Raw genomic sequence first — 27,031 nt, 5'->3', positions numbered from 1 at the left:
CTGCAAAGTTCCCCTTTACATCTGAATCCACAGAGTTTCCATTTACATCTGAATCCACAGAGTTTCCATTTACATCTGAATCCGCAGAGTTTCCCCTTACATCTGAATCCGCAGAATTCCCCTTTACATCTGAACTTGCAAAGTTCCCCTTTACATCTGAATCCACAGAATTCTCCTTTACACCTGAATCTGCAGAGTTCTCCTTTACACCTGAATCTGCAGAGTTCCCCTTTACACCTAAATCCACAGAGTTCCCCATTACATATGAATCTGCAGAGTTTCCCCTTACATCTGAATCTGCAGAGTTCCCCTTTACATCTGAATCTGCAGCATTCCCCTTTACATCTGAAGTTCCCATACACTGTAACTCTGGGGACTCTCATTTACGGGGGAACACTGAGAACTCTGATGTAAGGGGGAATGTTGCAGACTCTGGTGTAAAGAGGAACTCTGATATAATGGGGTATCTGGTAATCACTCACTTACATCAGAATTCCTAGCATTCCCCTTTCATCAGGGTTCCCACATCCTCCTTTACATCAGAGTTCACAGAGTCCCCCCTTACATCTGACTCCACAGAGTTCTTCCTTACAACTTAATCTGCAGAATTTCCACTTACACTATAAGGGGGAACTCTGTGGACTCTAATGTAAAGGGAACTCTGATGTAAGGTGAGCTCTGGAAATCCTGATTTGGGGGGGGGGGGCTCTGATGCAAAGGGGAATGCTGTGGACTCTGCTGTAAAGGGGAACCAATGTATAGAGAGTCTCTGCTCACCAAAACCTCTTTACGTCAGAGTCTGCAGAGCACCCCTTACATCTGAGTCCCCCTTGCAGTACTGCACTCACTCAGAGGCAGAAGAGAGAAGAGAGGGAGGGAGGGGGAGATTTCAGTCACAGTGGATGGTTGTTGAATGAGTTCACCCCAGGATAGAGGCTCAGGCATTGGCTGTTGGCAACTTTCATCTTCGCCATGCATCATCCGGCTGCTGGGCTGCAAACTTCCCACTCACACATCCCCTTTTCTGAGGCACAGCACAAGCAGGGATTGGAGTGTGGGTAGGGTAGATACAGGAGGATCAGATCCAGCTTTTTCTCTCCTCTCCCTTAAATGCAAAAGGGGAGGAGGGGGGCTGTCAGTGCTGGCTCTCAGCTCAGACCACTGCAGCCAGCAATCCCCACTGGGGAGCCACAGTTCAAGCACTTGGGGCCCCAAAACAATGTTGGTGGAACGCCAGGGCCTGGTGGTAAGGGAAACCTTTGTGACCCTGGTAGTTCTGCCAATCTCCCAGTGTGCGAGGATCTTCACAAAGTTTACAAACTTCCAGACCATTCTAATTAAATCTGAACTCCAGGAATGTATCCACTTTGTAGAATGTGCTGGCTTACTATGAGTTAGTACAGCAGCTGCACACAACCCTGCAGCTACAGAAGCTGAGGCCAGAACGCCCAGCATTGAATCACAGGAAGTATAGCAACAGCTGTAAATTACAGTGATAAATTTTCATTTAACGCGATAAGTCCATGAGGTGGCATGCACCTTGCTGGACTTTACTCCTTAGTAATCCAGCAACCATAACAAAGTTGTTGAATTCCTAGGGCTCAGCTTTAATAGGAGTAGGATGAACATAATTTAAACAAAATGTGGAAATTAATATATAATCTTAAATGTTGACCAAAGATATGTTTTAACACATTTCCCGTCTTAGGGTGCCAACTGTACTGAGCAGTTCTGTCACACTAAGACAAGAAGTGTGTAAGAACTGTATGACACCTCCCTCTCCTCTGCATAATGGGAGGCTGGATGTTTTGTGGTCCAGGGAGATAGCAGGCTACAATGCTAATTGATATCAGCCCAGGCAGTATGGATGATTTTGTGGCTGGATGAACAGTTCTATTTTTGCACATGACTAACAGATATAAGAAAGCTTTTTATTTGGATATTTACAGCTTAGTTCACACCGAAAGTAGCTTTGAGATAACAATTTCAAAGCTGCCAATCAGTGCAACGTCATGTGCGCCTTGTTGACATCTGTGAGACTTCATGTACATATGTCAATGCAAGTCGTACATGAGATCGCAAAAAAAAGTGCAGTAACCTATTTCAAAGTTTGTGCAGATTGGAGTTGCACCAATTTGAACGATTTCCAGGTAGCAATAGGGTGCAACTTGTCATGCGAATTTGATCTGTCAAGGCACATGATATGTCACACCAGTGTGAACCAGGGTTTACAGACCAAAAGGGAACAAACAAGAGAAATGTATTTATAGAGTTTACATACACTTTCAGTGTGGACTCTATATATGGGCCTCATTATCTCTGGAAATGTTTAAAAATGGATTGGCATGTCATCACATCAAATTAAATGGAGTAATAAATCCAGCTCAGCAGCTACTATCAACTTTCTTCATAAATGTTAAAAGTCATTCCACAGCTGCTCTTAGAAAGTGAACAGTATGCTGTTTTTACTTTTTACTGTAATTCTCCTTCATTTTAATTTCTTCATTTACTTTATTTTTTATCATCTGAATTTCCTTCTTTACTTTTCCTTCATCTGAATTTCCTCATTTTTCTTTATTTATTATTCATGTTTCATCTGAATATCCTCTTTTACTTTTTTTCCTCCACCTGAATTTTCTTCCATCAAAGTTTCCCTTTCTTTGTCCTCCATCTGAATTTCCTCCTTTCCTGTATTTTTCCTACATCTGAGTTTCCTCCTTTCCTGTATTTTTCCTTCATCTGACTATCCTCCTCTACTGTATTTTTCCTTCTTCTGAATTTCATTCTTTATTTTTTTTCTCCATCTGAATGTTCTTTATTTCTCCTCCATCTGAATGTTCTTTATTTCTCCTCCATCTGAATTTCCTCCTTTCCTGTATTTTTCCTTCTTCTGAATTATCTTCTTTATTTCTTCTCCATCTGAATGTCCTCCTTTACTGTATTTTTCCTTCTTCTGAATTTTCTTATTTATTTTTTTCCTCCATCTCAATTTTCTTCTTTATTTTTCCTCCATCTCAATTTTCTTCTTTATTTTTCCTCCATCTGAATATTATTCTTTATTTTTCCTCCATCTGAATGTTCTTCTTAATTTTTCCTCCATCTGAATGTTCTTTTTCATTTTTTCTCCATCTGAATATTCTTCTTAATTTTTCCTCCATCTGAATGTTCTTCTTTATTTTTCCTCCATCTGAATATTCTTCTTTATTTTTCCTCCATCTGAATATTCTTCTTTATTTTTCCTCCATCTGAATATTCTTCTTTATTTTTCCTCCATCTGAATGTTATTCTTTATTTTTCCTCCATCTGAATATTCTTCTTTATTTTTCCTCCATCTGAATGTTCTTTATTTCTTCACCATCTAAATTTCCTCCTTTCCTGTAGTTTTCTTTCATCTGAATTTCCTTCTCGAAGCTAAAACGTGATCTCAGAGTGAAGTGCATCAATTAATAAATGAAGACATTAAGCAATCATTTCTCAGGCTTGACTATAGCGCTGGCTAGGCTAGCCTGTAATGGGAAGATGAATGCTCAGCGTTGATGTATGCTAATGTGCAATAGTACATTCCCTAGCACTACCTCTATTCATCAGGGAGATTCAGCAGGGGGAGGCATTTGTTATTGGCTGGCTCTGGTCCTCAAGGATAACATTCCTACCCTTTGATTGGTCAGCCGACTGCTGCAAGATTCTAACCATCTTATTTTGATGATAAATATGAAGGCATGCTAGGCTGTGCAGGAGTGTAGTGTGCAGGCACAGCTCCTCTCCTCCACTCCAGGACTGACAAGCTGTGTCTCCCAAGCCCTGAACAAGACAGGGGAAGAGGCAGAAAGTTGTGATGCTTTTCTTCACTCAGTGCTTTGGGGCTGTATTAGATCTCATCCACCTAAGGTTTCAGCATTACCAAGCCAAGCGGGTCTTCTCCTCTGCTGGACAATTGGTGTGTGTGGTGAACCCAACACAAAACTCAAAGGTGAGTTGTCACCCAGAGATCAGAGAGCAGGCAGCGATTCTCAGCCTGGCAAACAACAGACTCTCCCTTCTCCCATGGTTTACTGAGCTGTACTATTGATTCATTGCTTCTCCTGGTGTCTTATGTAATGGCAGATTTTTACAGCATTTATAACACGATTCATCGTTTGCATGCAAAACACAGCTGTAGGGCGAATGTGGTTCAATGTAGGCGAGCAATCAGGTGAAGTTTCCTTGCTGCCATGGCGTACACAGGAGGTGTTTGTCTAGCTGGTGGAGATGCATGTTACGTGCTGTTTGTGCTGGAGGCTGCCTGCGATACACCTTGTAGATGCACGATGGATGGCAAGGTCAGCCCGGAGAGCTCCAGCAAGGAAGCCTGTGGTCGGGGCTCCATCCTCAACACAACTTCCACCACTGGACAGGCTGAGATGTCACTAGAAAGGTACACGTGTGGGCGATTGGACCGATCTCTGTGCCCTGCTATAGCCAGGCTAGGTACCACAGGCTACAAAGTAGGCATGATGCAAAGAACAGCCAGATGCTAAGAGAACGACCCAGGGGGAAAGATGGTGGGGAAACTAGTTGCTGAGGATAACAAATGTATTTTACACAGTTATATTTGTCTACCACTTTATACATGGTACCAAGTAAATAATAATAATAGTAATAATATCAATATTCTATAATCATCATCATCACCAGCTAAGAACAACAACTGCATTTCCACAGTTTTATTTATCTGTCACTTTATACATGGTACAAAGTAAATAATAATAATAATATTTTATAATCATCATCATCATCACCAGCTAAGAACAAAAACATTTAATTTCCACAGTTTTATTTATCTTTCACTTTATAGATGGTATGAAGTAATGGTACCAAGTAACTAATAATAATAATAATAATAATAATAATATTTTATAAATATTCTCACCACCTAACAACTGTATTTTCCACAGTTATATGTATGTATCTACCATGTTATACATGGTACCAAGTAACTAATAATAATAATATTTTATAATCATCATCATCACCAGCTAAGAACAACAGCTGCATTTCCACAGTTATTTTTATCTTACACTTTATACATGGTACCAAGTAACTAATAGTATTATTATTAATAATAACAATAATAATATTAATAATAATAATAATAATTTATAATCATCATCATCATCACCAGCTAAGAACAACAACTGCATTCCCACAGTTATATTTATCTTATACTTTATACATGGTACCAAGTAACTAATAATAATAATAATAATAATAATATTTTATAATCATCATCATCACCAGCTAAGAACAACAACTGCATTTTCAGTTATATTTATCTTACACTCTATACATGGTGCCAAGTAACTATTATTATTATTATTAATAATAATAATAATAATATATTTTAATAATAACCATCATCACCTGCTAAAGAACACAACTATATTTTCCACATATATATATGTATCTACTTTTTTTTTTAGATGTTACTATGTATCTGCTAATGACAATTATATTTTATTCAGTTATATCTATCTACCACTTTTGTATATGCTACTGGGTAACTAATACTAGTATTTTATGATAATATTAATAAGCATCATTATTGTCACCTGCTAAGGACAACAGCTGTGTTTTTGTATTATTATTATTATTATTATTATTATTATTATTATTATTATTATACAGGACTTATATAGCGCCAACAGTTTGCTCAGCGCTTTACAATATAAAGGGAGACAGTACAATTACAATATATTTAAGTACAGAAGGAATAGGAGGGCCCTGCTCATGGAGCTTACAATCTTTTTCTGGTTTCATTTACCTACCACTTTGCATACTACTATATAACTAATACTTATCATCATCACCTGCTAATGACAACTGTACTTTGTGCAGTTCCATGTAACTAATATTCATCATCTTCATTATCACCTGCTAAGGACAAAAACCATATATATTCTACAGTTGTATCTATCACTTTATACATGTTACTATGGGGGAGATTTACTGAATCTGGTGCACTCAGAGTCTGGTGCAGCTGTGCATGGTAGCCAATCAGCTTCTAACTTCAGCTTGTTCAGTTAGGCTTTGGCAATAAAACCTGGAAGCTGATTGGTTTTCATGCAGAGCTGCACCAGATTGTGCATTCTTCAGTTTTAGTAAATAATCCCCATTTTCACCTTGGCCATCGAAGGCAAAGTAACAGTGTCAACCCCCTCTCTTACCTTGCCACACACTTTCTGCAGTTCCATGTAACTAATACTCATCATCTTCATCATCACCTGCTAAGGACAACAACTATGTTTTCTACAGTTTTATCTATCACTTTATACATGTTACTATGGGAGAGATTTACTAAAACAGGTGCACTCAGAATATGGCGCAGCTGTGCATGATAGCCAATCAGCTCCTAACTTCAGCTTGTTCAGTTAGGCTTTGGCAATAAAACCTGGAAGCTGATTGGTTTTCATGCAGAGTTGCACCAGATTGTGCATTTTTCAGTTTTGGTAAACAACCCCCATTGTCACCTTGGCCATTGAAGACAAAGTGAGAGTGTCAACCCCCTCTCTTACCTTGCCACACACTTTCTACAGTTCCATGTAACTAATATTCTTCATCGCCTGCTAAGGATAACAACCATATTTTCTACAGTTTTATCTATCACTTTATACATGTTACTATGGGGGAGATTTACTAAAACTGCTGCACTCAGAATCTGGTACAGCTGTGCATGGTAGCCAACCATCTTCTAACTTCAACTTGTTCATTTAAGCTTTGAGAATGAATTCTGGAAGCTTAATGGTTTCTATGCAGGGCTGCACCAGATTTTGTACCATGCAGTTTTAGTAAATAAACCCCTATGTAACCCTTTTATTTACCTTCTACTTTCTAAATGCTACTATGTAACTAATGCTAATTATAAAAATACTATGAAGTTTTATTTACCATCCACATTATACATGTTCTTATGTAAATAACACTAATGACAATATTACTATGAAGTTCTAATTACCTTTTACATTATACATGTTACTATGTAACTACTACTACTACTAATACTGTGACGTTTTATTTACCTTCCACATTATACATGTTACTATGTAACTACGACTACTACTACTACTACTACTACTACTACTACTACTACTACTACTATGATGTTTTATTTACCTTCTACATTATACATGTTACTATGTAAGTAATAATAATAATAATATTATGATGTTTTATTTACCTTCCACATTATACATGTTACTATGTAACTACTACTACTACTACTAATACTATGACGTTTTATTTACCTTCCACATTATACATGTTACTATGTAACTACTACTACTACTAATACTATGACATTTTATTTACTTTCCACATTATACATGTTACTATGTAACTACTACTACTACTACTACTACTACTACTACTACTACTATGATGTTTTATTTACCTTCCACATTACACATGTTGCTATGTAACTACTACTACTATTACTATGACGTTTTATTTACCTTCCACATTATACATGTTACTATGTAACTACTACTACTAATACTATGACGTTTTATTTACCTTCCACATTATACATGTTACTATGTAACTACTACTACTAATAATAATATGACATTTTATTTACCTTATCCATTATACATGTAATACATGTATACTATGTAACTACTACTACTACTACTACTACTACTACTACTACTAAGAAGTTTTATTTACCTTCCACCTTATACATGTTACTATGTAACTACTACTACTGCTAATACTATGATGTTTTATTTACCTTCCACCTTATACATGTTGCTATGTAACTACTACTACTGCTACTAATACTATGATGTTTTATTTACCTTCCACCTTATACATGTTACTATGTAACTACTACTACTACTACTAATACTATGACATTTTATTTTCCTTCCACATTACACGTTACTATGTAACTACTACTACTACTAGTACTATGACATTTTATTTACCTTCCACTTTACACATGTTACTATGTAACTACTACTACTAGTACTATGATGTTTTATTTACCTTCCACATTATACATGTTCCTATGTAACTAATAATAGTATGACATTTTATTTATCTTCCACATTATACATGTTACTATGTAACTAATGCTAATAATAATAATACTATGATGTTTTATTTACCTTCCATATTATACATGTTACTATGTAACTACTACTACTACTAGTACTATGATGTTTTATTTACCTTCCACATTATACATGTTACTATGTAACTATGACTACTACTACTACTACTAATACTATGACGTTTTATTTACCTTCCACATTATACATGTTACTATGGAACTACTACTACTATGACGTTTTATTTACCTTCCACATTATACTTGTTCCTATGTAACTAATAATAGTATGACGTTTTATTTACCTTCCACATTATACTTGTTCCTATGTAACTAATAATAGTATGACGTTTTATTTACCTTCCACATTATACATGTTCCTATGTAACTAATGCTAATAATAATACTATGATGTTTTCTTTACCTTCACATCATCCATGTTACTATGTAGCCAATGCTTATGGTAATATGAGTATGAAGGTAGGAGATGACAGCTGAAGGCAGGACAGCTCCTGTTTGGGGGGAGCAGGGCTGACAGGCGCTGTCCAGACAGGATGGTGCTGAAGGATGATCGCTCCCTACTCGCTGTACTCGCTGTGTGCCGCTGGAGAGATTCCTCCACGCTGATCAGAGGGAAAACAGCTGTTTACATTGTAGCTGTGTGTAGACTGTGCTGTGATTTATTATTCCTGTATAGCTGTTGTCAGGAATAGACTGAGCTCAAGATTTATCGCCTTTTAGCTGCAGTTAGGACGTTGTTAAGCAAGTGCTGAAACATTATCTGAGATACTCTGAAGATTAGGTAAGTCTTGAAGTTTGTGATTTAGCTGCTAGTAGCAAACTACATCCAGATGGTTGGGTAATCTATATGGTAGGTGATGAGCTGCATCCCTTTGTTAACAATGATGATTAATAACTTTAGATAATGACTATGCACTCTGGCTTACACTGACACGGGCAATCGCTATAATCTACTGTGAAGTGCAATTTATGTCACAATAATTAATTATATTGTTAGTATTGGGATATAAACAGATCTACAAACTGCTTTATGGTATTAATAGGATAGCTCTTTGAGTACTTATTCAAAATCCTGTGTGTATAAACCACATGTGGGTCTGCTTTGTACAAAATATGCATTTTATATAAGAAAACGATGGCTGCTGCCTATGTTTAAGGTATAGGAAGCAATTGTAGATCCAGTTAGGTTTAGCTCTCCATCTCAGCAGCATAGCAGTGCGTTTCCAAGTTCTGTCATTTCTAGTGATACCAAAGATTAGAGATGTAAACAAAGAGATACAGCATGCCAGAATTTATTCATGGTACACAATATTACCTGTATATTCCTTTTGATGGAGGCTTTGGAGTAGTGCATTTCTGGACCTTATTATATGCAGGTGGTTGTCTGAATGCTAACTAGATACAGACTATTGTAGGGAACACTACATAATCACCTGTTATGATAAGCAAAGCACACACTGTAAATACTAGTTTGAAGGGATTTAAATTCTATAATTAGGTCTAAGTCATACTAATCAGAAGTTTGCATTGATTAATCTTTTTTTCTTATATAGGCATAGCAAATGCCTTTGTTCTTAAAATAGATCTCCTTATGTCTGTCAATAATGCACACTGTTCTACTACTGGTAGCATACTTCACACACACAGTATAACACCAAAGCTTATTTAACAGATATCTTCAAGGCTCCAGCTGTTGCCATTTTGATCTCTACTGTACACTTCTTCAGATCTTTGCTCACATCCTTTACTTTGCTTTGAACACGCAGAGGGCTGCCACTGTAATTAAAAAGCCAATGAGCCTGCTTTCTTAAAATGTAAAGTGCAGAAAAAAGAAGTGATTCTGGGTCACATTACCTAAAGTGTCAAGTGTAGAGATCCAGGTCTTCTGCTCCTCCCAAGACCTTCTGATTTCTAGCTCCCTTGTCTCCTCCTCCCATGCTTGCCTCCAAGACTTTTTCAGAACCTCTCCCATCCTCAGGAACTCCCTACCTATTTCCTACTTTGTCCACCTTTAGGCTGCATTCATACCTGAGCATTCACCAAAAAATGCAGAAAACTTGTGTCGAGCTTGTGGTGCCATTCATTAATGGGTAAAGGCACTCCAAACATAAGCAGATGCACATTTTTCCACATTAAAATGACAAAAAAATCATCAAAAAGTGTGGTTAAAAAGTGTGTAAAGCTCAATGCCCAAAAAAGGTACGGGAGCTTTGTTGGTATGTTTGTTTCATTGAAATGAATGTGCTGCCCTATGCATGTACCAAAAAACACATGAAAAACAGGCCAAAAAAGCACACAAACATGCACATTCACAAAACGTTGGGTGTGAACCTAGCCTAAGGCAATCCAGGAAAGCTCATATTATCAGAGAAGCCTATCCTGCCTTCATCTAATAACTATACTTTAATTTTTTTCATAAGCTTGTCCCTCTCACAGTTATTACCATTTGTACCATTTGCCCCTATCAATTATATTGTAAGTTCTCAAAAGCAGGGCCCTTCTAACCATCTTGTATTGAATTGAATTGTAACTGTACTGTCTCCCTTTATAATGAAAGTGCTGTGCAAGTTGGTGGTATATATATAATTTATAATTATAAAAAGTGTAAATTGGGCTAAATGAAACCTTTGCTCTTTTTAAGCATCCATCCTATGTAGGGAAATTTGAAAGGAAAAAAAAAAGAGTTTCTTTTTCACATGATTGGATATTTGAAGTGAGCTCAGGTTTACATCAGCTCTATTTCCATCATGGTAAATCAGGCTTTGGAATCACTTCACTACACTTCACCATACTTCACACTGATATGTCATCAGGATACTGCCCTCTTCAAAATAGGCAGCATGGTTTATAGAAATAGGCACTTCAGGTCTGCTTGATACATTTCCTTTGTACCTTTAGTAATTATCAGCCATGACTAGAGTGAGTGTTTTTTCCCACAGTGAAAACATTTGTTCTGGTGTTGGTTGCCAAGCACTAAAGGTAGTGTGCTGATTGAAATCATTAACTAAAGGTATGCTTTGCTATGGGATTAATAAGCATCTCTATTTAAATCCAAATATACCTGAAGTCAATGAAATAAAGGACCAGCTGAAGAAAATGGGCCAGACTATAGAAAACATTGATATAGCCTTACCTTTCCTTTTCAAGATCTTTCCTTGAAATATGGTTCCATGAAATATATAGGGCAATATAATATAATGAAATAAATGTTTCCTAATTGAAATAAATCATCACAAAACCTCACAATATATATATTGACAAATATAAAATGTTCATATACTGCAATCAAATAAAGAAAGTCCTCCACCAATTTGCTGTGAAATTCATAATCCCTTCCACTTCTTTTCAGTGCAATCCATGCGATACATCAACCACGTAGTGCTTGTATTAAACACTCTCCTTATTCCATTGACCCCAATAACAAATCAAGGTCATATATGCTCTTGTTGCCCCTCTATGGGCTATCTGAACTTTGCTCCTTTACTGGCTAATGTTCTCTGGTAGAGCCACACTCACAGGCAGATTACATGAAAAAAATAGAATGACTAATAGTGCTCTCCGTATAACACTCTTTTATTAAAACTCTTCAAATGAACACTCACATTAAAAAAGGACCCACAGTGCTATGGACTAAGCATCATAAAAACATGGGTACATCAAACAGTCTCCTTAATATTGCAAGGCACAAAGACCCCCAGACACCACTCAGCATTACAAGCTGACTCCTGCTCCTACATGCATTACACTCACTTAATGAGCTTCATTAGTATTATTATTATTGTACAGAATTTATATATCGCCAACAGTTTGCTCAGCACTTTACAATATAAAAGGAGACAATACAGCAACTATACAGTTCAATACAAGAGGGCTAGGTGGGCCCTACTCCTTGGAGCTTACAATCTAAGAGAGAGGGGCTAGTGGTACAAAAGGTAATGACTGTGGGGGATGAACTGATGGGAGAAATAGATTTGGTTATTAGCTGAGGGCAGGATAGGCTTCCCTGAAGAGAGAGGTTTTCAGAGATCGCCTAAAAGTGAGCAGAGTAGGCAATAATTGGATAGATTGGGGTAGAGAGTTCCAGAGGATGGGAGAGGCTCTAGAGAAGTCTTGGAGATGGGCATGGGAGGAGGAGACAAGGGAGCTAGAGAGCAGGAGGTCATGGGATTACAGTTTGGGTGATATATGGAGACAAGATTGGTGATGTAATTTGGGGCAGAGTTATAAATGGCTTTATATGTTATTGTTAATGTTTTGAATTTCATACTTTGGGCAATGGGAAGCCAGTGGAGAGATTGGCAGAGAGGGATGGCAGACATGGAATGGTTGGTAAGGTGGATGAGTCTGGCAGCAGCATTCATGATAGACTGAAGAGGGGATAGCCTGCGATTAGGTAGGCCAATGAGGAGGGAGTTACAATAGTCAAGGCGAGAGATAACAAGGGAGTGAATAAGTTGCTTAGTGGTTTTGGTGGTTAAAAACAGGCATATCTTGGTGATGTTATGGAGGTGAAGTCTACAAGCTTTGGACAGTGATTGGATTTGGGGCTGAAAGGACAGATGGGAGTCTAGGATAACACCTCGTACCCTAGCATGAGGGGAGGGACTGCTAGTTGTAGGATTGATCTTGATGGAGAAGTCAGGAGAGGGGGCACAGGCTGAAGGGAATATTATGAGCTCCATTTCAGAAAGATTGAGTTTGAGGAAGTGGAGTGATATCCATGTTGATATGCCACTTAGTATGTCATTTAGTAGGTTAGTGATGTGAGGTGAGAAGTAGAAATAAATTTGTGTGTCATCAGCATAGTGATGGTACTTGAAGCCATGGGAGTTTATCAAGTGACCAAGGGAGGAGGTGTAGATGAAGAAAAGAAGGGGTCCAATGACAGAACCTTGAGGGATCTCTACAGAGAGAGGAGGTGGAGAGGAGGAGACAGAGTTATAGGTAATACTGAAGGAGCACTGTGATAGGTAGGAAGAGAACCAGGAGAGAGCAGAGTCTTGGAGGCCAAGAGAGTGGAGTTTTTTGAGGATGTTTGACAGTATCAAACACCACAGATAGGTCAAGTAGTAAGAGTATGGAGTAGTAGCCATTGGTTTTAGCAGTTAGTACATCATTAGTGAGTTTTAGTAGGACAGTTTCAGTGGAGTGTAGTGAACAAAAACCGGACTGTAAAGGGTCAAGAAGGTTGTTGTTGGTGAGGTAGGAGTTAAGGTGATTGTAGACTAAGCGTTCTAAGAGTTTAGAGGTAAACAGGAGCAAGGAGATGGGTCTTAATCTTGTATTTGAAATGATTGGCAATCTCGTAAGCAGTGAGTGAGTTACTGGGTGGAGGTGGCGGTGGAGAAAGGAAAGTTAAAAGTAGAGAAGAGATGACGAGGACTGGATGACAAAGTATTAATAAGAGTGACAAAGTAGGCTTGTTTGGCAGCATGGAGGGAGGAATTGTATTTTAAGAAAGCAGATTTATATAGGGTGAATGCTGGCAGGGATTTGGTTTTACTCCACAATCACTCCAGTGTATAGCTATGTCTCTTAAGATTTCTGGTGTCATCAGTCTGCCAAGGTTGTAATGGTCAGGGCCTGATACTTCGTGTAGTTAGAGGAGCAAATGAGTCTAATGTGGAAGAAAGTGAACTGTTGTAGACAGAAGTGGCCAGGTCAAGGCAGGAGGCTTCCTGGTTCCAAGCTGTAGTTTGATTCTGCCTTAAAAGGGGACATTTAGGTTTTCTTTTGACTTGTTTTAGCTGAACGAAAGTTAGATGCTATTTTTATGATCATTTTCTGTCTCCAATCATACAGTTGATTATCAAAGTTTAATTTAGAACTCCAGCCAACCATTTTTGTCCCTAAAATGTTTACCACTGTAAGGATTGCTGCCTTTTAGTTATTTATGCCAGATGGTATAGCTGCATTGTTGCTTATCGCTCCTCTTCTCCAATGGTCTATGCACACAATGCATTGTATTCTATGAACCATTCACAATATACAGAGCATTCTGTGAATGGACAAGGGGAGAAAAAGGGTGAATAAATGACAGTGTGACTTATGTGTATGAGAGCCACAACTCTTATTGTCGTACAGAAATAGCATAGTAAAAAAATGTACTTTTGGCAGCACTAACTAAATTGTTTTTTTTAAGAAATGTTTACCTGACTTAGAGTTCACAGAACAAGAGCTTCACCTAATGTCTGTTATTGGTCTATGTGTGTGTATATTAGTATCTTTCAACCACCCTAGTACAGCAGTGCTACAGCTATCTGCCAAAACCACCTGGGTGCCAATCACCAAGGCAATTTTTCATTTAGGCACACTTCCAAGTGGCTAGGAAGGGGGTGTAAAATTCATTAGAATCATCCATACTGTTCAAAGAAAATACACTTTGTATACTTCTACTATAATAATGATTGTTTATGGTGACATCTGTATAAGGAGTTCACTTAAATGATATAATTCACTGTTTAAAAGCACACAATAAGCAAATGTAAAATACATTTTTATTTCTAAAAATCAAAAAGAAAAAAAAGTGGTTTGGTACTGTGGTGTTTATCAATTCCATTTATCAAGGATTTCCCATGGCTGTGCTTGTAAGATAAATGGAGAACTGCCTTATCCTGGAATGGTACATCTATCTCTGCTTGTACTTTCACAAAAATAATTCTTATGCATAAACTCCTGCTCACTCTGACACATTCAGATCTGTTGATTTAGAAACCCTATTTAAGCATTATAGGCAAAAGTAGAACTTTTAAGACAAAACACTTTATCAGGATACAAATTTAATGAAGAATGCCAACTACAAAATTTACCATTAATAATTAAACATGGTTTTATATTCCTTGTAGAGGGGAAACAGAAAATAAATTGTCTTTACAGAATATTTTCTGTATGTTAGTGACTACTCTAAACTAAGGACTCTGAGGTACTCTTGGATATATTGATCTATATGCTACTGTTCATGTTGTGAATGCTGCATATCACTATCCAAAATACAATCAAATTTAGAGACACTGGACCTGATTTAGCAAGCTGCATTAGCACTTAAAGTGGTTGTCAACATTTACATACACCTAGCGATAAGCCTCAGATGATACACAGAGATGAAACAAATCCTCTTACATAAGTTGTATCTGGACCAGTGGAACAATGTAAAAATATTCATGCCAGGAATTCAGCTTTAAAAAGATCTTGGGAGATATTTACTAAAACTGGAGCTTTCAGAAACTGGTAAAGCTGTGCATGGCAATCAATCAACATCTAATTTCAGCTTGTTCAATTAAGCTTTGTTAATAAAACCTGGAAGCTGATTGGTTTCTGTGAAGAGCTGCACAAAATTTGACATCCAGTTTTAGTAAATCTCCCCTCCATCATGTACGGAAATGCTTTCAGAAAGGATATGCTTGCCAAAATGAGGTTAAATACTTATTGCTGTCTGTGCTGCTCAATGCTACTCCATTGCAGAGAACTGGTCCTCTGAAGTCTACTGAGAAACTGACACTTCTGGAATGTTGATTTCCATGGTCCTCTGTAACATTCACTGGTTCTGCCCTCTGACCTCACATAACTGTAGGATACAGTAGTAATGAGAGGTCAAAGAAAGGAACTTGTAAGAGCAACAGGGGACCATGGACACCAGTACCTCTGGAAGTTCTGGTTTCCCATTTGATTTCAGGGTAGTAGTTAGAGAAATGTTGAGGGAGTTTGGGTAAGTATTAACCTCTTCTTTACAGGTTTGTCGTTTGATGAAAGCATTCTAATACATGACAGGGTCTCTATATTGCACCTAAAGTGCCGTCATTGCCTGTGATAATAGTGTTTGATGCACCACAGTAATTTAAAGGTATGTGCCAGCAAAAAAATAAAAAGTGAGTCTTGAGATGCACACAAAGAATGCTGCTTAAGTGCTCAGTAATCAAATTAGAACTGTGGGCAAAACAAAAAAGATTGACAAACATTATGTGTGGCAGTCAGTCATTAGCATTAAATTGTTAGTTAATTCTTGAAAAAAAAAAATTCTGGCCCTCCTGCAAGTTAACCTCTTCCCTCCAGCCACACACATATGCGCCCTCTCAGTGGGTGGGCCTTAATGCTGAGAGGCAACACATATGCATACCCAAACAAAAACAGAACTGTGTGGAGAGCGTGCACCATGCATGCTCCCGACACAGCTACTGGTGGCTAACAGAAAGCCAATCATGTGACTGCTATGACAGCCAATCATGGCAGTCACATGATCACAAACCCGGCCTTGTCTCCCGGCATCTAAAACCCCTTAAAGGGTTAGGAGGTGCCGGCACCAAGGGGTTCATGTCATGTTGTGCATCGCATACTAGCACATTATGAAAGCCTTACCGTAAAATTAAGCCCGCCAGCGGTATACTGTCACCGTTAATAGAGCTTCCATCTTCACCCTGTCTTCCTTCTGGGTTCACAGGTTCTGGCTGTTTGAATGGCTGAGCTGCGATGATGTCACTTCTGCACATGCTCATGGGAACCATGATCGCTGCACAGCACTTGAAAGGCACAGCATACTCAGTATGCTCAAACGGTTCCCATTTAGGCAATATTCCTTGTACCTACAAGAAGGCTTTATTATAAGCGGTGTTTACTACCTCTTTAACACAGAAGTTTTTTTATCTTTCTAGATATCTGCTTTAAGTTATTTACCCAGTTTTACTGAAATGTACTGGCCAACTCTGTTTCATAGGATCTGGGAACCCCTGCATATGATTCAGTTGGGAACATTCAAAATAAACACATGTGATCCCCAGGTCATGTGACTGGTATTGCCTAGATGATGGCTGCTAGGCGCAGTCATTATCACATAGGGAGCAGATCACATACTTCTTACCCAGAAGTGCTCAGCATTCTTACAGACTAAGGAGGAACAAAACCCTGAGAGTGTGCAGGGGGTCAGCGGGAAAGGGGGGCTGTTTCCAGGGACACTGTTGCCTTTACCTGGATAGACAAGGTGACAGTGCCACTTTAAGTTGAAGCAAGGTCCTGTATTATCTACATTAGTACTACACAGGATTTCCACTGCTGTTAGCCAATAAAGGTATTATCCCCAGCTACGTTTCCTATAGTGATATAAACTACTGTTCTGATTAGAATTTAAACTGTCACTAAACCCACAACAGTAAAATCAGTCTGTATATGCAGTAAAGCATGCTTGTTATACTCACTGTGGAACCTAAGCGGTTAATCCTCCGCATTGTGTAAAAAGGTTGTTTGATCCTGAATTCCCTGCCTCTCCTCTTGTTCAAATGTCCACACTGATAAGACAGACTGAACCCACAGCCCTTCAAGGTGATTCAGAAAGGGGGAGTTCCTTCACCTATTCTCTGAGAAAAAAGCCCTGATCATATCAAAAATAATTTAAAGTGTTACTAAACCCACAACAGTAAAATCAGTCTGTATATGCTGTAAAGCATGCCAGTTATACTCACTGTGCATTGTGTAAAAAGGTCGTTTGAACATGTCTTCTCTGCTCCTCCTCTTGTTCAAATGTCCACATCTTATCTCCTGATAAGATAGACTGGACTGTAGTCATTCTGCACATGCTCAGTTTAGTGTGTATTGCTAGAGAGGTTTTTTTTTCTTGGGAGAGTGCATGTGATCAGCACAGGGCCAATCAGCACTGTCCAGAGGGTCAAGGGTTTCACATCCTCCTAGAGCAGAAAGAAAACGCCTCCTACAATCTTTAACCAGTGCTCTGCTGAATTCACAAGACTGTTCTAACTCCTGATAAGAAAATATATTTATCCGTTTATATTTACTAAAATAATTGCACTTCCATGTTCTGTGTACTGTGGGAGACCAGATATAGTGAATGCAGGTTCCTGGGTTTAGTAACACTTTAATGTTTACTGATTGATTTCACTTTGTACTGTAGGTCTTCTGGCTGAACTGAAGCAATGCTACATTTTCCAGCATACTGTAATGTGGGCATATACATTAATGCCCACCCAAGGTATGCACATGGTGCAGGGTTAGAACTTGATGTTCTTACTAACAGATAATATGAACACCCATTCATATCTGTGCCTAATTATTTATTAAAGGTACTCTACTTAATTCCAATGTTACAGATAACAAGGAAGCTTGATAAAATATTAAACTGTTATAACATAGTTTTCATTTTGCACTATGCATTATCAGCCAAAATATGAAGCCAGAAGACCTTTTGGACTGAAAAACCAAAATGTATCATTTCTTAATGCAATACAATTTAATTTAATTTTTCATTGTACATGTTAATACTTCTCTGTCAGAGGGAAGCACAAGAGAAAGAGCTAATGGCATAAAAGAACTGATTGGAAATGTCAAGGTTATGTCATAGAATGGTATCATTACTGTATGCTGAGCTTTTTATCTTGTAAGCCTTTTATATTCTACTATACTGTACCCTTTGTGTAAACCTAGTTTTCATTTACATAAATTGCAATCATTCTGGTGAAACTCATAAGTTATAATACAATGGAACCAGGCAATCTGAATCATATATGATTAACAAATTATTGTAAATTGAAGTAATTATAAAATGAAAGGAATTGCATAGGATTGGCTTAATTGTTTATGTGAGGGGAGCCCTTCCATCATATTTATTTAAGAATTCTATCCAACGTTTTAAATAAGAATTAAATTTAGATTGCCGGGTAAACATGTTGTTTGTTCTCTCAGCTTACTGTTAATACACTAATTCCTTGATTGTTTTCAGAGGACTAATATGGTCCAGAACTGACTAAAATGTAAGCAGAACTAACAAGATAAAAATGAACAGTCCATTAAGACCAAAATAAAATAACAAAACCAGCTTTGCCGCAATATTCAGCTTCAATCCAGACTTTTCCAGTTTTACCCCATGATGCTTTTTCTGCCAGTAGATGTCCTAGATGTCTGATGACCAGCATCGTTCTACCCACTTCCTCTGAGCCCAGGTCACCCTAGACCTACCACAGGCAGTTACTGGACAGTGAAAGGAGAAGCAGCACATTAGCAAGCTCATCTCTCTGTCACTCCATTTCTCTTCCTACCAGCATACTCTTGTCAGAACATGAACTGATTGGCTACTTGTGCTATTGCTTTTTTTCACACTCCAGCTCAGCTATATAGGGAATTCAAGAGGTTGAAACAAGGTCAAATCCGGGTACAGCATGCATTTAAATATTACATTTAATGATTATTTACTGGCTACATAGACACAATAATTTGTGCCTTTTATATCTGCCTAGAGTTCAGCATTAGAAATGGATTTGACTTTATGAAGTATACAGTAAATAACTTGATACCGTTTTCACCAACAAATTGCATTTATATTTTGGATGTCACCAGTGAAGTAAACAAGTGTTCCACTTAGCCACTAAGCTTTTAAAATGTCATTGTTGGGCCAAAGGACAGAAAAGCACTCTTCTGAATGTGACAGAGTGTTTTTGTCTGGACAGTTTACTATATATATTTTTTTCACATTTTAGCTTTGTGTTGACAACTGAGCATTAAATAATGTTAATGTGAATATCTATTTTCACATTGGTAAAATGAACTCATGGCTGTACTGCAACTTTGCTTCTAGATGACTTTGTTTCACCTGGTACTGCCAACTGCCCAGACCTTCAAAGGGCCTCTTTGAAGTTATTTCTCCATATGAAATAAAGTTCATTTTAAATAACTGCTGCGTTTTCTTTATTCAAGACAAGCTATGCTCGTGAGGTTATATTGATATTTCCCATGGCCATGGAGCATAGCATAAATAAATAAATAAAAAGTCTGCATGATTGGAGATTGATGACCTTGGTCCAGAAGAGGTTAAAGAATCACAATTGGGATTTTGAGGGATAGGTCTCAGTTAATTGGTCACCAGGTGTCAGGTTGGAGAGGTTAACAAAAGAGACAAATGGATGTTCTGTTTCCTTAGTACTTAAGCATGTGGTTGTGGTGATTTGTCCATCCAGTCTGTTCTTAATCATAGATACCCAGGACACAAATATAAGGTTAATGGTAAAGAGGCCCTGTCTGGAACTATTGTGTCTATGTGGTATGCTGGCATTGATGGTGATTTCCTTGTCTTTAGTATCAGGAAACTGGAGTCTAAATTTTTTTAGAGCAAGGCATTAATGGCAGCTCCCATTTTTCTATTCTAATAGGTTCCCTATAGGTATAGCTGAAAAGAAATGTCCTTAACAACTTCAAATCCTTAAGCTGTTTATAAACAGCATAAGGTTTAAATAGTTATACTGGGATCATGGTTGAGTCTACTGTCAATTCCCTACCAGGTAAAAGTGATCTGAGTGGCTATACAACCACTGGATCACATTTACAGGCGGTGAAAGGTGGTTCAACCTCCCCGAAACCACATTTACAGGGTGCTCCTGTTGGCTTTTAAAGTAGTACACAACAGTAGCTTGGCACCGTTCCACTGGCATATGCACTTTTAAAGCATGATAGGTTAGGTATCTATTTACTTAGTGTAACTTAATCTTTTATGTTTTAAAAACAAATTGGGTATTATATTGTGTTTGTTTTCACTCATTAAAGTGTATTTTTTCCATCAAATTTGTGTTTGATAGACAACTGCACAAATATTTTGCAACATAAAAAATTGCAGCAACAACCATTTTATTCTCCAGAGTCACTGCTTAAAGATGAAGAGTGCAAAATCAGACTCACTTCTGCATAAAAACCAATAAGCTTCAATGTTTTATTACCAAAACTTAGCTGAACAAGCTGAATTTAGAAGCTGATTGGCTACCATGTACAGCTGCACCAGATTCTGTGTGCTCCAGTTTTAGTAAATGTACCCCATAATGTTTGGGGGTTATAAGTAATTTTCTAGCAAAAAATGCTGACTTTTACATGTATGACAGAAATGTCCCCGACTGGAACTGGTTAAAGCAACACTAATATCACAAATGAAATGTATAATCTGGTAGGCCACAACTTCACTGTGCTGAAGATCTAATTAGGATTCTTCAGTATCAAGCATACATCCTGTTGTATGTTCAGGTGTGTGTTGGATGCCTGGCCCTCCACTGTGCTCTATGGTTCCATCCACTGTCCCCCACATCACTACTTGACGCAGTAACGCTGAAGGGGCCAGGGGATGGAACTACCACTTGGCAGGTATCCAACAAACGTAGAAGCATGACAGATGGTAAAGATTTCCCAGCTACTGTAGATATTCAGCACATTGGAATTAAAGTTCATGGCCTATTAGAAAAGTATCAATACTTTTTTCTTCTGTGGGGAGCATTTCTGTGCTAATAGTGTCATTTTAGGTGTGTGGTACAGCTGAGTGTAAGGAGTCTCTATTGAGCAAATAAAGACATTTAAACTCATTGTTTGTATAAGCTTTGATATACAAAGCTTTTTATTCACGTGAATATTTGCTTACAGCTCAGCCTAGGCTGCAGAAAATTATACAATTCCAGGAACCCATAATTCCTAAGTTGTACAATTAAGCACAGTTTGAACTAATCTGTATGCATTTATTCAAATTAATCAAGTTTAACAATCTGCCCATTCAGATGACTTGCAGATGATAATAATGCTGTTCACCAAGTCCAACAAAATGAAAACCCAAACTCCCAGTTGGTCCATATGAAGGTAAAAACTGTTATTGAGGATGGCCCAGTTTGCTCGAAAAAACGTTCTGATTGCTTAAGTCAATGGAATAACTACTCAGATCTGCATGCTGCAATTTGTTATAATATTTGTAGCCACTTATATTTTGTGCATTTAGAAACACATTCAGATCTTTTTTTACTAACTAATGACTAAGTCTACTTGAACCAGTTCCAGTGAAGTTTATTCCACATTTCCACATACATTTTTTTCCTTCCAGTGGCAAGGAGTGTATTTTGTGCCCTAACATGAACAGCTTTTGCTATAACTTTACTATATGGCCCATTTATTTTTCATCATATGCCTACTTGCCTACAGTCTTGCTCTCTCCCAATATGTACCAAAATGTGTTAAACATACAACATATGAACATACACATCCAAGTATGGTTAGAGGCCAATGTAATTTCTACCAGACTGTATAAAGTGATAAAAACAAGTCTTTAAATTAAGACTGCAATCGCTTCTTCAATAGTTGGTACAGGAATCACAAATCCGTGCTTCCTTCCAGTGTTCCCCCATTTACCAACAGTTGTTGACACTTAAGCAAGAGTCAATAAGTGCTTGGTTATAAGTGTCTTTAACTCAGGCTGTTTTCCTCTCGGGCATCCACCACTCCTCCAGTCTGATGGCGGGGTTCCCTCTTACTGGAACTCTAATTGCTTATCATAAGGGACAACAATTGTTGATAAGTGGGAAAACACTGGAGGGAAGCATGGTTTTGTGATTCCTGCACCAACTATTCAAGAAGTGATTGCAAACTCGCACTTTAATTTAAAGACTGCAGCTAGTTTTTAGCACATTATACAGTCTGGTAGAAATTATATTGGACTCTGATCATACTTGGATGTGTATATTCGTATGTTGTATGTTTAACACATTTTGGTACACATTAGGAGAGGGCAGCACTGTAAGTTGGTATATCATAATTGAAGGTTACAGAACCTTTGTGACAGCAGAAGCTCTAGTGATTGACTTTTATTTATTGTCACCAAATCTATTTATTTATATACTGAATTTAAAATCACTATAAGAGTATTTAGAATATTCACAGGGGAGACCATAGTGCAGGTAGATAGTATTTCATTTATTTTTCAGTTTAGTTCATACTTCTTCCTAGATGAGGTCCTTTGTGCCTCTTATTAATTTAGCTTCCCTTCTCTGTACTCTTGAGTCCGTGGGGTTGATTTACTAAATGCAAATAGGCTGTTCACTTTGCAAGAAAAATTTCACTAAGCTTTGTAAATGTGGAAAAAATTTACTTTGCATTGCATACCCAATCACAATAAAAAAAATGTGTTTTTGCTTGCATGTGAATAAATGATGGAAGTCAAAAGAAACTTCAACTCATTCATTAAACTAATGGAAAAATACCTGCAAAGTGAATTACCTATTTGCCTTTAATAAATCAACCACAATGTCTTTTAATACAAGAAAGTATCTTGACTGCTTTGGAAGCTGCAGATTAGCATTACATACTGTTGTCAAGTCTGTAATATACCAAGACACCCTTATTCTTCTTCACAATTCACTCCCCCCACAGATTGCAAGTTTAGCTCCCATGTTTATAACTGTACATTTATCAACATTACACTTTAAAGTCCAACACCAGGCAGAAATGAAATTTAAATTGCATTGTGCATTAATTACCCTATTCCTCAGATGCCAAGCACCAGAAAAACACTCTAAGCCTCATAAAGAGGGAGCGATACCTAAAGAAGGTGAGGCTTTAAAGATGCAATTCCACATACAAGCTAAAACATATGTTATGACAAATTTGGAAAACTGCTTTTGGTTAAAAACCAGTACACATCCAGATTGATATACACATAATCATGCACCTAGCAGGGGCGGACTGAGGGCCCAGGGTCAGAAGGGGGCCCCATGAGATGCCCCTGGTACCTTTTTCATAGGCTTTTTTGAGTTTGGGCAAGGACACAGGGGCCCCATGATTTGTCAGTCCACCCCTGGCACCTAGGAGTGATGCGTTTTGTGATGTTTGCTTCCTCAGGATCCAGACTGACATAATAGTACAAAACATACAAACATTGGATGTTTTATATTATTTCTATTATTATCTCACTGTGGATCTTGAGGAAGAAAACATTTGTAAAATGCAGCAATCCTAGGTACATGGTTATGTGTATACCAATCCGGCTGTGTACGTGTTTTAACCAAAAGTTGTTTTTAAAATTTGTAATAAAAATGTTTTGACCTTTAAATGGATTTGCTTCTATGTGGTTCATATAAAGTTCCTCTGCTTTATGTATTTTTCCTTCTTTATGGGGCTGAGAGTGCTTTTCTCCTGAGTTGAGGGATAGTACTCATAGGAATTCTATATCTTCTGAGAGATATAAACCCACGTGTTCCTTGTTGATTCTAAACACCTCTTCTTAAGCCATCCTGCAATGTAATAGATCAAAGTCACAGATTCCTCTATAAGCCAAGCTAATCTCCTGGCCTGGAGATATTTTTCCCCGTTCATTATCATTTTTGGAAACTGGTCCCTTCACTGCCCCTTTCAGTTCTCCGGCCTCTGGAGCCTATCAGAGAGGATTTGGACCATCGCAAGTGTCACCTCCACCAATAGGAGATATCCACAGTGTGCAGGCAGTGATATGGACACCATAAGAAGGACCCCAGGAAGTAAAGAGAAGAAGAGAGAGGGAGTGCCCTGTGACCCTGGCCTCAGGTAAGTAAAATTGGCATTTGAATAGTTGGGAGGGGGGAATAGGGGTGGTAAGGGGGTTGCTAATATCCTGGAGGTGAGCTTTAACTGCCATGCCCAGTAAACTGGTACTGTACATCTAACTAAAGCTTATGCATTAGTGACATCTTGTAAAGACTTTATTGCACTACATACTACAATTTTCGGTCATCTTCACATACAGAAAAGGTATTTTTTTATCCTAAACTATATCATTTATAAACAGTTTTAAAAGTAACAGTTACAAAACTGAAGCTTGGGCTCCACCACTTACAACCTTAGGCCATTCAGTATGAATTAATAATCTTAAAGTGATATTAAAGGTTCATTTTAATTTTTTTTTTAATAACACACATTTTATTTACCTGCTCTGTGCAGTGATTTTGCACAAAACAACTGTGATACTTCTCTTCTCGGGTCCCCCATCGGCGCTTCTGGCTCCTCCACCCTGTTGCTTGCTATGGGGCACTGGTGAGGGCTTGCACCCAAGCCCCACTCTCTGCAACCATAAGACACAGCAGAGCGTGGCTCGGCCCCGCCCCAACCCCTCTCCCAATGGCTGTCACTGCTGTGCTTGATCCAATGAGGAGGCAGTGACCTGGAGGAGTAGCTGCTCTCCTGCACATCGCTGGACCGAGATCAGGCTCAAGTGAGTGTTAGGCGGGCGGGGTGGGGGGAGGTTATAGAGCTCCACACAGAAGGATATTTTATTTTCATGCATAAAATGCATGACGATAAAGAAAACATTCAGCCTTTACAATCACTTTAGCATTCTGATTTTTGTATTTAAGTAAGTTTTCTATCTCTGTACATATTTTGTTTTACATCCAGAGTCACCTTTTCTCTATGTTTATGCTTGTTCATAAGAGGAAATAGATTTGTTTAATTTGTTAACTCCAGTTTTTCCTAAGGCTCCATTCACACCTGTACGTTCCGTGAATGTGCACAAAAGTGCGGAACATGCAAAGTACATGTGCTGCTTTTAATTATTGTTAATGGCAGCCCAAACGTGACAAGCAGACACATGTTTTTCTACATCAAAACTCGTGAAAACCATGCCAAAATGCATGGTTAAAAAACCATGTGAAGCTCATTACCTGAAAAGATACAGAAGCTTTTTGACTCATTTGCTGTGCACATAGCAACCCATTCAGTAGCGCACAAATGCTCAGAAAAATGTAAAAATGCACCAAAAAAAAGGGCAAAAAACACTTGTTCACAATACTCTAGGTCTGAACCTAGACTAAATCCAGGTTGGCTGACTTAAAATATTGTTTTCTTACATATATTTTTTTATATGGTGATTTTTTTCAGCTCTCTTATATATCTTCCCTACAATAGAGACTAAAGCTCTTGGAATTAGACAAAACCAACTCTTACAGTAAGGGCCTCATACTACAAAAGTTAGCTGTTCTTTTAGTCTGGAGTTGCAGGGGTAAGGTGTGTTACCTTATCCCTGGCTTCAGCAGACTTCTTCCATCCATGCGGTTGGCTCAACTCAGTGTCACATGTAAGAAACTGCAGGTCCTCGCTTCTGCTGCCCATTCATAAAAACCTTTGTATTTCGTGAATAAGTTCACATAGTACAAAGGCAGGTGTAGATAAGGAAGGGGAGGGCCAGGTTGGTTCAACCCCCCCCCCTTTCTCCAGAGCATATATCAATGACAAAGGTGCAGCAGCTAGGCTAGTGAAGCCTTTCAGCTGCAGGAGCCCCACATTCCCATACTGACGCATGCCAGTCCTGGCCTGCTAGTTTACTATGCAGACAGTCCGGGACTTGGGAGAGTGTAGGGCAGGGGACAGCAACCGGCCCTTGGCACAGGTCTGCCACTCTTGGGATGGCACATAAGAGCAATCCTGGAAAAGAAGTGGTCAGGAAGAGAGGTGGGCATGCACCAGACCCCCTGCTTTCCCTATATGTAGCCGCAGCACCTTGCCACCTTTCATGTGCAGAAGTGAATAATAAAGATAAGTCTACCAGGCGGCAGGCACCTCATTAGACTTAACTCTTGGTATGCCTGCAGTTTTTATAAAGTAGCTGAATTCCTGGCATTCAGCTTTAAGCCGAGATTCTGCAGTGCCAGCTAAATCATATTGTTCTTTATGCAGCAAAACTTCATGTGCTCCCATTTTACTTGTCAGACTTCTGGCATTTGCAAATCGATTGGCTCATCACTAGTTCTTATCCAAGCAGCTTCTTTATGTACAATCTGCCTGGAAGAGCTGTACAGACATGTCAGACGTACTGCCTTAACATGATGCATGAAACTTGAACAGGCTTGTTTAATAAGGCTGCCGAAAGGGCAATAATGATGTGCCAAGTACAGCAACCTATAGCAAGCAGTCATATTTCTGTTACTTACAGCCAGATCTATGATAGATGAACCCTGATGCAATATATATGTGCAAATAAATATTTATTTAATAAAGATTTGGAAAGGGCAATAAAAATGCAGAATACTTAATAGCAATGTGGCATTAATATATACACAGGCATAGATACGGTTTAATATAGAAATAACAGTGAATGTAAACCATACTGGCAGTCTTAACTTTAGAGGGCCCTTAAGTATTGTGCAATTTACGGGAACCATAAGG

General features: G+C 38.3%; 1 protein-coding gene across 1 annotated transcript in view; it reads left to right on the top strand.

Moving 5' to 3' along the window:
- The first annotated feature begins 3,652 nt into the window (after nt 1–3,652).
- The window catches only part of SIAH3 (siah E3 ubiquitin protein ligase family member 3), a 103,345-nt gene continuing 79,966 nt past the window's right edge, over nt 3,653–27,031 (top strand). The window contains exon 1 of the mRNA XM_089678814.1: nt 3,653–3,970. Within this exon, the coding sequence (XP_089534940.1) occupies nt 3,836–3,970 (135 nt within the window). The 5' untranslated portion in view covers nt 3,653–3,835. The remainder of the gene's footprint in view (nt 3,971–27,031) is intronic.

This window comes from Staurois parvus, unplaced genomic scaffold (assembly GCF_062004578.1).
Source record: "Staurois parvus isolate SC_StPar_1 unplaced genomic scaffold, SC_StPar_1.0 ptg000017l, whole genome shotgun sequence".
Classification (NCBI taxonomy): domain Eukaryota; kingdom Metazoa; phylum Chordata; class Amphibia; order Anura; family Ranidae; genus Staurois; species Staurois parvus.
This window is presented reverse-complemented; position numbering and strand designations above follow the sequence as displayed.